This window comes from Aptenodytes forsteri, unplaced genomic scaffold (assembly GCF_000699145.1).
Source record: "Aptenodytes forsteri isolate BGI_AS27 unplaced genomic scaffold, ASM69914v1 Scaffold479, whole genome shotgun sequence".
Taxonomy (NCBI): domain Eukaryota; kingdom Metazoa; phylum Chordata; class Aves; order Sphenisciformes; family Spheniscidae; genus Aptenodytes; species Aptenodytes forsteri.
The window spans coordinates 533,813-548,441 of record NW_008794627.1 but is presented as its reverse complement, the minus strand read 5'-3'; the positions used below and the strand labels follow the sequence as shown (position 1 = coordinate 548,441).

The 14,629-nt window shown below is 44.7% G+C and overlaps 1 protein-coding gene across 1 annotated transcript in view; it reads left to right on the top strand.

Annotated features, from left to right (window-relative positions):
• Nucleotides 1–14,629, top strand: part of PPP1R36 (protein phosphatase 1 regulatory subunit 36) — a 27,958-nt gene that overhangs the window by 4,561 nt on the left and 8,768 nt on the right. Inside the window, exons 2-7 of the mRNA XM_009273382.2 lie at nucleotides 3,279–3,343; nucleotides 4,545–4,625; nucleotides 5,309–5,430; nucleotides 5,552–5,618; nucleotides 6,535–6,633; nucleotides 10,528–10,668. Coding sequence (XP_009271657.2) covers nucleotides 3,279–3,343; nucleotides 4,545–4,625; nucleotides 5,309–5,430; nucleotides 5,552–5,618; nucleotides 6,535–6,633; nucleotides 10,528–10,668 — 575 coding nt within the window. The remainder of the gene's footprint in view (nucleotides 1–3,278; nucleotides 3,344–4,544; nucleotides 4,626–5,308; nucleotides 5,431–5,551; nucleotides 5,619–6,534; nucleotides 6,634–10,527; nucleotides 10,669–14,629) is intronic.

Sequence of the window (14,629 nt, the reverse complement as noted above, 5' to 3'; positions counted from 1 at the left end):
GCAGAAAAGGCCTTGACTCTGTGTCAGCACTGCTCAGCAGTAACGAAAACATCCCTGTGTTATCAACACCGTTTCCAGCACAAATCCAAAACATAGCCCTGTACTAGCTACTGTGAAGAGAATTAACTCTATCCCAGCCAAAACCAGCACATGGAGCCAAGATGGGCCGATGGTCTCCTGAGGCTGATGACAGCCCCGCTCTATAAAAATGAGTTGATTAGCCATCAGTTCCATACCTCCTTCTTTCCCCTGATGGGGAGCCTATTTCTATAGTGCTGCCTGGCTGCCATGGGTGAGATTTGAGGTTGTTCCCAACTCTGCTTCTCTCATCCTCTTAAATATGTAACTTGGCTGCCAAGTCATGGATATGTACTTGGCAGCCTGCAATAGCAACTGGAAACACAACGTACACAGTATGATTGTGGAAAAAAAAAGATGGCTGTACAGCCAGAGCTGACTTTTCGGGCTGATCTGAGATTCTTGCTTAGCTATCCATGGACTGATTGTGTTTGCATGGATAAACCTTTACAGAGTACCTACAGGAGAAAAGATGCCGTGTTTGGAAGGCTATGGAAATGGGGGGAAGTTAGGGACAGGTTGTTTTATGGAAATTTTCTTTCCCCATATTGTATTGTCCATGTGTTCTTCCATGTGGTCATGAACATCTCAGTGCTGCTTTCAGGAATATTTTCCCTAGTTAGAAACTATTGCAGAAATGAATGATGCCATCTTTAAGAGCTGAAAGGATAGGAAATGTTCCTTCTGTCTTACTGAACTGACCTGTCTAAAAGTCTTAGGTCAGGTATTTTCATCTCTTCAAAGTACATACTGGCCTAGTGCAGCTGTACTAGCAAAGTTTGTGGCTGGTTTTCACCTTATAGGTGACCTGATCTGTTGAGAGGTGTGGTCCTCCCCGTCCTCTTATCTTTATCTGCATCTCCGCTGGCCCTTCTCTGACTCCACCATGAACTGATGTAAAATGCTTCTCATTTATTTTTGCCGGATTACTATTTCTGACAGTTTAGGGAGCCGCCTTGCTGTGGGGACAGAGAAGATAAAGAATCAACACAAAGATGAATGATAGGAAAACTTTGATGGGAGCAAGAATGCCTCTTCCATCAACAACTAGCTATTAGGCTGGCTTATCTGTAACGCAAAACCTCATCCTTCATGGGGACTCGACTTCTATTGCCAAAAAGTGCTATTGTCAATTTTGGGTGCGATCTAAACAGTACCAGTTATACACAACACTGTTCCTCTGTGAATGACTAGTATGAGAGATTTTCTGCTTGCAAAAACAATGCTTCACAATATCCCAAAGATCAAAACCCCTCCCTCAAAATCATGCCCTTAAGTGACCTGCCTTAACGTACGGGTATTATTTCCAGGGGCAACTTGCAAATCTTGAGCTGATTGCTCGCATAGGGAACGAGGTCAACGTCACAGGAGACTTGTGACCTGATAGATACACTTTTAAATCTTGTAAAGTCCCAAGCTAAAGTATGTTTAACATTCAGAGTGCTGTACAGGCATCAGTGCCCATAACAGAGGTACCGGGTGCAGCTGCCTTCGCTGCTGCCAGTCCTGGGCCAGCAACCAGGAAAACCTCTGCAGCTCCCGACCGCCAAAGAACACAGCAAGTCCAAATGAGTGGCTGCGGAGGTGGTATTGCATGGAAAACACTTAATTTCCCTATTTGGAATAAAATGTTACCCAGGGAAGCTGTTTAGCAGAGCTGGGAAGGAGCAGAGCACACAGACCATGAGTCCCAGTCCACAGCGCAGGCTGGAGGGGTATTTGTGTGCTGGGATCTGCGGTTCCTAGGGGACAGCAGGCTGTCACCAGGATACTGCCGTAAACAGTGCCTGCCTTATCCCCTGCGCTCCTGGCGGTGTCCCAGGCAAGCACCATGCTATCTGTGAGTCTCCTCACCTTTCCCAGCTCCATCTTGTTGCTGCTGTTCATGTTTGCCTCTGCAGCAGATCCCGGGGGCCATGGGAGGGATCATGGGGCGGGCAGGGCAGGGACCTGTCCCACTGCCCCAGCCAGGGAGCAGGGTGGCCGGGGACAGTCGTTCAGCCATTCGTATTAGCGAGAAGCAGCTGAGATGTATTTTGAAGACACAGGAGTGGTATTTTCTCCTTCCTGTGATGCGTTGGTAGGCCTTGCTCTGCCATACTACCACCTTTTCTATTTTTCTATATTTTTCTGGGTTTTTTTCATGGTTCATAATCCCTTGTGTGTAACGTAAAGGCATAGCATTTGCATGGCCTTTTTCTTCTGAGAGTTGTAAACTGGTATTAGAAAGCTGGAACTGAAGACTAGTACAGACAGGTTGAAATAACCACTTTTTGTCAAAGGATTAGAGCCATGGTTTCCTAATGATGAATTAGGAAATTCCTAATTCATCTCTGTGGTCTAACCATCGCATGGGCTGCTGGCTGCTGACGTGAAATTATTCTGGTGTCCCGTATCCAGCGCTCTACTACCAAATTAGATTGAGCAAGGATTTGTGAGAGCCTTGTGGCTGGCTGGCTGAATGGTACCCGGCAAAAAGTCACAGAAAGCCTTGAAGTTTCACTCGGGTCAAATTTGTAGGCAGAAGGATTTCAGCAATAAGAGTCACTTTGCTTTAAAGGTGACCTGCAAATAATAGTTAAGGGTTTGCAAGTCTCTCTTGTTAATTAAGAAAGGACTAATAGATGTTATTTATTTCCAGGGGATTTTTTTTGTATGGATTTTTTTAAAATATATAGATACCGTAAAATGCTGTTACTAGTAGTTTTGTCCAGTGTCCCCTGAAGGGTCTATCTGGTGTTTATTTAAAGTTCTCAGAGTATCAGGAAAGTGCCTAACATATTCCATTTTTAAACAAAGGTTTCCTTTCTCCTGATACTTAGTCTCTGCAATTACGTAAATATTCTAGAAAAAAATAAATAAAAGCAATGTGTTGTTTAATGCATGGCTCCATTTGATTTCTCAGTCTTTATTGATTCACTGGCAATCAAAGAACTAATGTTCCATAGCAAAATTTCAATTATTTATTCATAATCTCAAAAACATAAAAAAGGACATGTTTTTCTTTCTTATGCTGGCAACCTCTAATCTCAGGGAACTTCTGTTCAAATAACTCACCCACAAACAACATCTGGATGAAAAGCAGACTGAAGAAAGATAGAAAGTGGCCCATATGCCCAGTGCTTGCATTATAAATACTTTGTTGGGCTGCGAACTTGAGCACAGATTTATGACGTACTCTATCTGCTGTTTTCTTGCAGACGATAAAACTAACTCCAGGCGTGTGGTACTGGAAAGATGATACTAACACGCTTGAATTTGCAAGGTAAATGAATAATGTTTAGTTTCAAATTATGCAGGTTTAGATCTTGATACAGCAGTTCCAAGTAAGGTAAAGTCAGAGTCTAATATTCTTTTGCCTGACCATCAACTTTTTTTTTTTTTAATTACTTTTTATTTTTGATTGAGACTGGAGCTCCTTAACTGTTGCTTTGTGGCATTTATCCCATCATGTTAATGGAGAAAATCAGAAATACGCATGTACTCCACACTGCTCTCAAGCTGAACCCACTACAGAGGGACGGCTAAAAGCGTGTGGCGAGTCCTGCCACGTGTCAGAAATGTGCACCATGCACGGGAGCAGCAGTGCTGGACGCGAGGGCCAAATGCCACCCCAGGTGGAGGTCCACAGACTGATGTTCCCTGTTGCCGGTGCTACATATGACCCCGTGCAATGGTGAGCACTGGAGGAGTGCAGACCTTTAGGGAAACCACAGCTCTGCAGGGGACAAAGTGCACGTAACTGTGCTTTGAATTTCTGTGGCAGTTGTGGATTAAGACTTCATCATTTAAACTATTGGGGCAAAAAAACCCAATGCCCAAACTGTATCCCCCCTGCTCTCTCCTCAAGTGCAGGGCAGGGAGCGTGGTGGAGCGTGGTGGCGGTGGGTCAGTCACACGCTCTCTGCTGCTGCCTCCCTGCCCTGCCGGGCATTTTCCAAGCCTTTGTCACAGTGGAGCCAAGCTGCTCACCTCTCCCTTGGTCACACGGCTACTGCAGGTGCCTTTCATGGTCTATGTCTCAGCAGCTCCAGCCAACTTCTCTGCTGGGTTTGGGAATGCTGCTGACTCTGCCTGGTAGCTCTCCAGGGAGAGGAGTGAGCTCCCCAGTGACCTCTGCCTGTCTCTGCCCTCAGTGATGCCAAAGAAAAGCTCTGGAACTGAGCAGTTTACATTTAAAATCTTCCTAAAGCCACCTGAGACACTGATTGCTTGAAGGGTTTACATGGCACAGTGCGTATGGTGGCAGGAGACAGAGCAGGAAGACCCAGGGAAGACCCTTTACTCTTTGCTTCTGTGTTCTTGAAAGCAATGTCTCACATGGACCTCACCACAACCCAGATGTTTTCTTAGTGTCAGTCAGAGGCCAGAACAGATATGCCTTTGTATTATGGGATGTTGACCTCTTTGCACTGCTGGTAGTAATTTAAATTCATACTACTGCATGCTCATACTCTGTATTTCAGCTCCAATCCAGCAGCTGAGGAAAACCTTAAGGAAGGAAAAAATCTTCACTTTCAGGAAATGCGTGTCAAGACGTTAAAGAGGTATTTCAATTCGACTAGCCTAGCTCAAAAAGAAGCAAGATCATTTGGGTGGGACTATCTTCATCCATTGTCAGAGGATCATGTCTGAACAAAACACGTGAGACAGGAAGCCAGCTGTCATTTCAACAGGGTGGATGAGTGGTCTGAACATAAAAACAGAGCCAGACATGCCTGGTGTTGAATGCTAGCTCAGGCACTAGCATGGTATGACTTTGGTAAAGTCATTCAGCATCTTTGTTGCTGTTTCCAGATCGTTCAGAATGAAGTAATAATTCTCATCTACCCTAAAGAGTATTATGAGGTAATTAATTCATCTGTGTAAGGCACTTCAAAGATTAAAGTATTATTATTAATAATTTCATAAATTCACAACATGGTATAGCTGACTTTCATCCATTACTTAAAACCTCTTTGATCTAAATAATATAGTCACAATTTATTATATTAGCAACTAAAAGAACAACTTCAGACGCAACCTTAGAGGTGAAATGTCCTATTTCTCTCAACAACCCCAGCCTGTTTTGTGGTTATAATAGTTGAAAGTTAGTTCAGGATACCTGCCAAACACATTTCACTGCCTGTCCCTTTGAAACTGAGTGCAATGAAGAGAGTAGATAATCTTAATGTTCTCAGACTGGAATTAACACAGTGTCCTTAAATGTTACGTATTGGTCAACCACTAGCATCTTCCAAGATGATTGCAGTGCAGCGCTCCCTGAAAGAAGGCTGGCTGACGCAGAAGGAAAATTGCATAGGCTGTCAAAGTGGGTACAACATGAATATGTGACGTTGGATGATGTCAAATGTGAGTAATTGCTGGTACTTTGTATCAGCAAGGCATCGCCCATACAAGTTCAAAAGCTATTTCTACTAACACTAGCAATTTTTTTGAGGAAATACTGTTTTTCTCCTCTGTATGTTTTCAGATGCTGCTTTGCTTTTGAAAGAAACAAATGAGTCACATCACATGCTATCATTTGCAGCAGTTATGAGGTATGTCATTTCGAGTTTGTTTCAAGAATTATGTGTGTGTAGCTGGTAGTGGAGGGACCAGGGGGTGTGAGAAGTAGACTATGACATATCAGAGGTTTAAAATCTCTCATCTGTGAGGTTCTGTGGGAAACAATACCAAATGCATGTTGTCCTCGACATGTGCAGAGAAATAATCCTATCACCTGTTTGAAAGCCTTCCACTCTGTTACCTAAAGGAAGACAAGAACTTGGGCCTAAATATCCAAAGGTTGTTACCCATTTTACTCTAAGTTAAATTCCATGTTAGCCAGCGCATCCCCAACACTGCGTGCACCAGGAGTGCTAACGTGACTGGGAATCTGGGCTGCCTTCCGCTGCTGCTGCTGTTCCCGTCAGAGCTACAGGGCTCATTATTTGCTGCTGTCACTTATCAGCATTACTTCTCTATAGGCTAAAAGTGAGGAGGCAGCAGGCGGAGCATTATATCTCAGAGGCATATCCATGAGATCACCAGGGCCATACAGTGGCTGCACTGCCTTTGACTTAGGAATGTATCTGTAGACCTTGTTGAACCTTAGCCATACTGTCCTTTCAGAAGGGGAGGGGTGTCCGAGTTGTCCCCCTTTTCCTTTGAATGTGAATGCCACTCTTCCAGCATGTTCAGTGCAGAAAACATGCTTCTCGAAGTGTGTCTGGTAATATCCAATTCAATCCACTCTTCAGCGTGTTTACTGGACCCTGTTAGTAATTCTCTAAAAGCCTTCAAAGTCTTAGTGTGGGGTGGAGTGCTTGCTACGAATAGGTCTCAACCCTATAGCTAATATTTGGTATAATGCAGGCCCTTGAGCAGAGACTTTGTTCTTTTTCATAATGGTCTGGAGGTGTCTATACCTGCAAATCTGCAGACTTCACAGTGACCTTTCTACCTTCCATTTAGGAATGAGAAACTAGATGAGTTCCTCATGGCCCTGCTCTTCTACCTATCTTTTTACCTGGAAAAATTTGCCCTGGAAAAGAAGTACAGATCCTTGATTTCGTGAGTATGAGACTTTAGGGGTGTAAGTACACAGAGCTTGCCCCAGCAAATCTGGAATCACAGGGCAGTCTTTTGGGTCAGAATCAGTGGGATTCTGCATATGAGCAAGGACTGCTTGCTATACTGGCCCAGTCTATATATGGAATACTAAGGAGAAGAACCCCTTGGTCTCACCGTTTATGTCTCCTGTCCCCTTGTCCTCTGTGCTCTCCAGGACACAGGCTCCTCTGACTATGTAGAGAGACAGATTTTCTGGGAGGGTTTGAACCCCGTTTTGCCCCAGCCTTGCCCTGAGCGGCGTGCACTGCTGTTCATGTGGCATGGCATCACCGTAGTCTCCCTTTCAAGGTGGTGGCTGGATCCAGTCCTGCTGCAATGGGGTCGCCAAATAATTTGGCTCTTCAAGGTGATGCTGCAATTTGAATAAATCATTACTACTACCACCACCGTTAAACCTATGTGAGTGCCCTGAATTGAATTATTATCCCTTAATGCCATTTCCCAGCAATAACATTAGCATCCAGTCTTTTCTGCTTGCAATACAGAGCACCAAATAGTTGCAACTGAATCTGCTGGGTGTTAATTTGTGCTGTGGGTCACATTGCTTTAAGACTTCATTTCTAAACACTTTGCAAAGCAGGTTCAGATGACTCTTAGGTGCTAGAAACATGTTACAACATGAGGAATATATGCTAGGAAAGCAGTTCCCAAGTAAGGGTGTGTGACCACACTTGCAACCTTGAAGAGTGAAGTGGGGATGCCAGGGGAATAGTTTAGGAGCTGCTGTGTTAGAGGGTTATACGCCTTGAGAGAAAGCATTACAGAGTTACAAACTATGATTGTAATAAACTTCAATGATTTTCTGGAGTCTGTAATAGTCTCTGAGAATTGATTGACCATCTTCTTAAAACACCTAATGATTACTTACTTCACAATTCATGAAGCCTTGATATAAAGAGGGGCTGATTTATCTGGATTGAAGAAAAGACTGTTGGAGGATTGCTGGCCTTAAGGAATTGATTTGTTCTACATCCAAGGTGTTTCTTTCATTGTGCAAGGAATAATTCATAAATAAAGAAAACCATCAGCGTAGTTTCATACACAAAGGTCATAGATTCAGTTGAAGTGCTCTGGGCTGCAGTTTACAAAATGACCCCCTCACTTTTTGCTGGTAAAGGACAAGGAGGCCACTCCGTGGGCCATGACATCTCAGAATGGCTCATATCATCTACTGGTGTGGCAAATACAGATACAGAGTCAAACAAAGAGGAGTGTGGACCTATTGCAATACAGGGTTATGTTTCCCGGATCAAGGGGGCTCTGGGTAGTAGGTATCAGCTATAAGCACTGGATAAACCCTACCAGGAGAGACTTTTCAGTGTGTTCTGGCATGCAGTGCTCTCAAAGCGACCCCTGCCTTTTGGTGGAAAACATATTGACACTCCGCTTCCCAAAGGGATATTCTACAATACTGTTTTATTTAGATTCGTTACCTCCCCTGAAGGGAAGTGACTTGCTTGTCAGGATTACCTGCGTGCAGCGTAACATCAGAGGAGCTTAAAGGGACACCATGCAGAAGCAGGGAGTCAGGGTATTGATCTTCTGAAGTATAAATACAGGGAAGGAAAGTGAAATGACAAAAGGCAATTTTAGGTCCTATTTAACGTTGAACTTCATCCTTAATTGTTCTAGCATCTTAGCTGACTTGGAGGAGCAGGGAGATACTAATCACGGTGTGAGGAGCTTTCTGACATTGCATCTTCTTTCCCCGTTCAAGACCTCCTATTTCCTCTGTTACCCACCTGGTCTAATTCCAAACTTGGTATGTGCTATATTTCAAATCAAATGTAGCAAGAACTGTCTTTTCCCTCCTGTGGAGTAAAGTTCTGGAATGGACTTCCACTAGGAAGTAGTGGGGGTAAGCAAGAAAACTACTTTTTTTCTGAAGGTGGAGCTCCATGAGCTTGAGAAGGGGATTTTATAACTACATAATAGAATCATAATGACATAAAATTACACTTGTGATAAGAATCCTTGGGTTTGCGATATGCTGATGCATTTGAGAGAATGTGAAAGAAGATTGCATAGCCATCTGTTTTCCTATATCTATCCCACATAAATCCCATGCTCAGGGCTGTTGCTAGTGGCCTGCTTAGGAAGAAAACTCCCTCCCCCTTCCTCCAAGATGTAATTTAGTTTCAGAGGCTTTTTTGCTTTCCTATGTAGTACTGGCTCTGTGCCACAAGTAGAGACAGACTGGAGGCAAGACATGTCAGTACCATTTCCTGTGTCTCGTTAGTGACACCTATTAATTTGCTCCCAGTTGATCTGACAGACAGATTATTTGGAGACTGGGCTTGGTGACCCACCTAGTCCTTTATCAGCCTGATGTTCCTGTATGACAGACACATCCAATGGCTGTGCAGTCTTTGAGCTGCTCTTCTTGTAGACCCCATGTGATAACCTAGTAACACGGAAAACAATGCTCGTTATTCCTGCTCCTAGTTGGTGTGTTTTGGGGTTCCTCCCATTTGGGCTGCCTATGAGAGATGCCTAACTAATCTGCTGGGACTACTGTCGTCCACAGGGAGCCAGGCCTGATGGTCTGAATAGCTCCTCAACTGTCTTGAACCTAGACCGTGTAGAAGTATCAGTGTCCACAGTGCCTCAAGAGAACGTCTAAGACCGTCCTGGCTTCAGAAGTCATTGCTTCTGTGCATTAAACTATCTTTGGAAAAGAAAGTATTGGAAGGGGTTCCTATCAGAGAACGTCAGGATGAATATGGGCATCTTTGCCTTCTTGTGACTTTGTCTTTTGTTGATGCTATGCTGATTCGTTGTAAATCCAAGCCTGAGGATTTCCTGGCTTCTTCTAGGTTCAGGAAGATCTTGTAACTAACTTCAAAAACAACCAACCAGTTTTCCAAAGCAGCGGGCATGAGGCATTCCCCCACCAGAGACGGCTTGGGAGTATTCATCTCTGAAATATGTGACTCTAAGAACAAAAACTCAGTAGTGGTGGTTGAGACATGAATGGCACAAGGGCTATTATTTCTGTCCTGCATTTTCTTTCCCCTTTAGTTTCTGTCTGTTTCTGCTTCCAATCCTTTCATGTCTTTTGAGGAAAATCTGCTGAATTTTATTAGCAATTATCCTTGAGAAGCCCAGAGTAATTGTCCTAATTTATTAAAGGTGGGTTGTATAGGAAGCTTTAGAGCTGGAGGCCATCAGGGATAGGACAGATAAAACCAACTCTCCTGAGTGTGAAAAGAGGCTGGTAACTTTTAGGCCAGCAGCACTCCCAGGCACCGGCAGACAGTTGGGTGGATTACAGGGGAAGCAGAGGAAATAGAAAGCTCTTTGGTTTGGCATTTCCTTAGTGTTTGATCTGAATTGGCTTAAAATACAGGCTTGCGGTGTCAGCCGTTCCTGTTTAGAGGCAGTCCCAAAGCACTTCATGTGTCTTTTTGAAGAGGAGTAAGTGCTGTCTCTGAATGAGCCAGACCCGCCGCTCCAGGCTGCCCGCCCGGAGATATCTAAATGCCCCTCCAGGGCTTTTATGCAGGCTGCAAAAAGGGTTCATAAGCTATGCAGGATCAAAGACGGCAACCTGACGGGGCTGTGAGCATGCAGCTTATAAGTTGCGTGGGGCAAGAAAGACTGTCTGGGCCCAAGCCCCAGGCCTTGTGGCCCCACCGGCATTGCCAAGCTGCGCTGGAAGCGTCTGAGCCCAGCCTTGCTGCAGAGGTGTCCCCTGACGGTGGTGTCACGCAGAGCGTTGGTTTATGTGCCTGAAAATCATGCTTACTTCTCAGGAGCAGTCACTCTTTCTAGCATCCCTTCTGTCCAGAGCACCTTCCCTGAAAACTTTTTTTCCCTTTTTGTTTTAAACAGGACTATGGTATTTTTAGAGAAGAAAGAAATGGATGATGTGTTGGCGAAGTTAGCGGTGGCCAGGATTCACCTTGCCAAGGTGTACTGTAACCTCATCCTTGGACGAGGCATGGCAGAGCAGCACCACATGCCTAGTGGAAAGTAAGCCAATCCCTTCTGGGGGCTCTCGCTATGTCAAGGGCCACTGCAGCCCAGAGCCAAGGCCTCTGTTGAGTGCCACAAGTGAATGCCCAGGGTAATAAATGTCTTGTGAGTCAAGGAGTCGCAGAGGGCTAAGGGACCATGAGACACAGAAGTGTCCTGATCTCCCTGCAGCTCTATCTCATCTCATAACCGGCTCCAAAAGTATTTCTGGTGAGTTGTTGCCAACTGATTTGGCCACAATGAGTTGCAGCAGAGCTCTGGATACCAGACTGGAAAGCTCTAGCCCTGGTATGCGGAAGCCTTGCTAGATATACAGAGCAGGAAACTTTAATGGGTTCAACGTGAAAGTCAGCAGGGCAAAAATCAGTGCCAGCCCTGGATCTTACTCCTGCCACTTTCGCTTAACTAAATCTTGAAAGCAAATGGTTAGGTACCTGCTGGTTGCCACTGATCCCTGCATAAATTTCCTCTTATGCCAAGTCTGAGATAGCATAAGACTAGTCTAGCAAGTGAAGGAGACCATGTTCCTGAAGGGCAGCAAGTGAAGGGAGTAGAGACGAGAAGAGGTTGTGCTTGGGCATTGGAAGTGTTGGACTCCTACCTCTGAGGGGGGAAGATGGTGCATGGCGTTTTCAGAGTGGTGGAGACCAACTGCTCTTTAGATGAGGTGGTCCCAGCGATGAACTGAAAGGGGAGAGAAACCCATAGTGGGAATTAAAAAAGAAACTGAATAAGGTAGGAGAGCATGGGAGGGTGTTTGAAAAGGGAGAGAAACCAAGGGAATTATGAGGACAAGAAAAGGGGAGATTTAACAGATGAAGGTGGTGTGGTTTAACCCTGGTCAGCAACTAAGCACCTCAGAAAATGGTTAGTGGAAGGAGAACATAATGACAGAGAGATCACACACCATGTTACTGTTAGGGACTCTTTCCTCAGCCGTGTATGTTCCTACACAATGTTTCCTTTCCCTGGCAGTAGAAAGGAGCTGGCAGTCCCCACCTAGCACCCCAGTCCCATGGGATCTTCTCAGAGCAGTTTCTGGCAAATTTTTTCAGTCAGTTGGTATGAAACTGCTGCCAGTCCCCCAGAGGAGTCACAAACATTCGCCTGCCTTCCTGCAACACAGCTCTGGGCAACCTTCCCCAACCCCTCCTGGCTGGGGTGGGGGAACCTGGGTTTCCTTCTAATCAAGAGGAGAAGGTAACCTGTGAAATGATGGAGTCAAAGGGGAACTGAAATTGCTGTCCCAACAGGGCTTTCATTTTAGTGTGCCCCATCCCACAAGGTGCTGGACCCTGAGAGTTAAGAATGTGTTCCCTCTGCATCCTGGCACATCGGCACTTCACCAGGCACTCCTGGGAGCAGCCTTCTGTGCCAAATCCCTGCTTCCAGATTCCTGCTGAGCGGAGGCATCCTCTTAACCTTCTTGCCGGTTGGACAGGGAGGGTCATGACAGCATTTCATGATTTCTGTTGGGTGGCCCTAATGTCTGCACTTATGAGACTCAATTGGAGGAACTTACTGCAGAAAGTGACTTGAATCCAAGAACTGGATGCAGCTGGATAAAACAGCCTGTCGTATACCCAGCTAGTTAGCTCTGCCGCCTCTTCACTCACTCGTATTGTCTGGTGGATGGGAATATGCAAGATTGAGGCAAGAAAGAGGTCTAGTGGGAAGAAACCAGCAGCAGGGGAGTGAGAGCAGAGAGTTGAAACAAGAAACTGTGTTCTTTAATATTTCCATCACAGTGGGGGTTAGAAGCTGGCAGTGGGTTGGGATGTCAGTGTCTGGGCCGTAAGAATACAAAGGCTAGAAAAGAGCTGTGTCTTAAATCCTTCATGATGTAAGGTGCTGTATGAAGAGAGACCTCACAGAGTTAGTCATAGCAGGGTGGCGGTAGCTGACTACAGCTGACTTCAGAGTTAGGCTAATGCTGAGCGTGTTGTAATATATGGCACTTCCCATACCATACTGCAATTATATAAATACAATCTTTTCCAGGCTGACTCAGTTTAGCCTTAAATGTTATCTGGATCCTCCCAGACCATTATATGAACTGCCAAAACCAAGAGCTAAGGGACAGAACTGATTAACACTCGTAATTATAAAAGATGGTTAGGAATTTTTTGAGCATACATGTTTTTGGATGGGAAAGGTTCTTCATCAAAATGGAAACTGTGGTGAGGGTTACTTTTGATGATTTTTTTTTACCCTGAAAAATGTTCAGATTAAAAAGCTGAGAAACTATTGATAATGTACCACCCCCAGTTTTACTATATTTTCTTATAACCCACCTATGGGTTCATGATGCTGTTGAAGCTTTTGCTTTTCACTCTAATTCACCATAGCAACGTTTTAATGAAATCTTATACTATGTTGGTAAACTGCTTTCCCTTCCAGGTCTGCCAAATGTCTATGTGTTCATATGAAATTATTGATTCTTCATGTAAAGGTTTTCTCTGAAATTTTAAAAAGGGAGGCTTAGGTGGAGAACATCTTCATCTTAACAATGTACATGATTTGTAAAATGCAGCATTAAAATCCTATCTTGATACTATCCCAGACTGGAATTTGAGAGAGTTCCTCCAGACCTGTTATTTGTGTATGTTAGCATTAGTCCTTTTGTGCCTCCAACGCCGAGGAAGGAATAGGCGTGTCTGGCTTTCTCCTTTTAAGTTGGTGGGGGTTGTGCAACCTTTTTGTGGTGCCAGTTTCCTTATGGGCATTTGTCATAATGGGAAAAATACGGAGTGTTCCCAAAGCTGCATGCATCAATGGCGCAAACACAGGCGAGCCAGCCCCTACTGATCCTTGAAGCTGGCTTGATGCATGGGCAATTAGAGTCACGGCTGCGGTGGAGGAAGCTGCTAAATGGCACAGGAAGCATTTCTTCCCCATGTGCCCCTGTGCACAACAGTAGTTCTTGTAGATGTCTGAAGCCACTACCATCTTGCACCCAATCCCCACGCTTACGTGCACTGTCTGCCCTTGGCTGTGTGTCCTCCTCTTTTATGCATGAACTCATCCCGTCCCCCTCACAGCTCTGAGAAATCAGTATTACTAGATTACTAGAAGGCATGATGCTTTTTGCTCACTCTTTCACGTTTCTTACAAGTCCCGTCCTGAAGCTTGTTGCAAGTTTGATGTTTTCCTGACCCTTTCTGTATTTTCCTAGGTAATTAGCAACTGTGCCCTAGACATGGGAGGTGCCTCCTAGTTCAACACTTATTTTAGGAAACTTTACTTCAAGTAGGTCTCTTAGCTTAATACCTCACCTGAGGGAAGAAAACACTGGAAGAAAGAAGGGTGGAGACCCCTGGCCTTATTTGACTCTAATTATTAGTGTTATTTTCTGTTGCTGGCCTCCACGTAGTTTTCTCTGCTAAACTAGGGACTAGTTCTGAGACACTGCACAATCTGTATAATGTTAAAAGGTGAAGCTGGGTTTCACGTTTAGGTTTAAGAAGCTGGGGTCACTTTAGGTTTCTCCACTCTGGTATTCTGAAGACAAAATACTGTGCTTTACCAGCATTCATAAGGAATCAAAAGCATCAGAGTTCTTCTGGGAGTTCTGCTTTGGCAAACAGCCGTGCCACGCTTGCAGAGTCAAGCTTCTTTTCCCTTGCACAATATGTGAAGTGTCAGCACAGTTGGTGGGAGCCAGGTAGGGAGATACATGGTCTTCTTTATCAAAAAATCAATAAATAAAAGTCAGAAGGAATCAAAAGCATCAGAGTTCTTCTGGGAGTTCTGCTTTGGCAAACAGCCGTGCCACGCTTGCAGAGTCAAGCTTCTTTTCCCTTGCACAATATGTGAAGTGTCAGCACAGTTGGTGGGAGCCAGGTAGGGAGATACATGGTCTTCTTTATCAAAAAATCAATAAATAAAAGTCAGAATCTGAGGACTATCAAGAAGGACTGCAGAGCCCTGGGAGCGGCGGTAAGGGACTCGGGAGTGT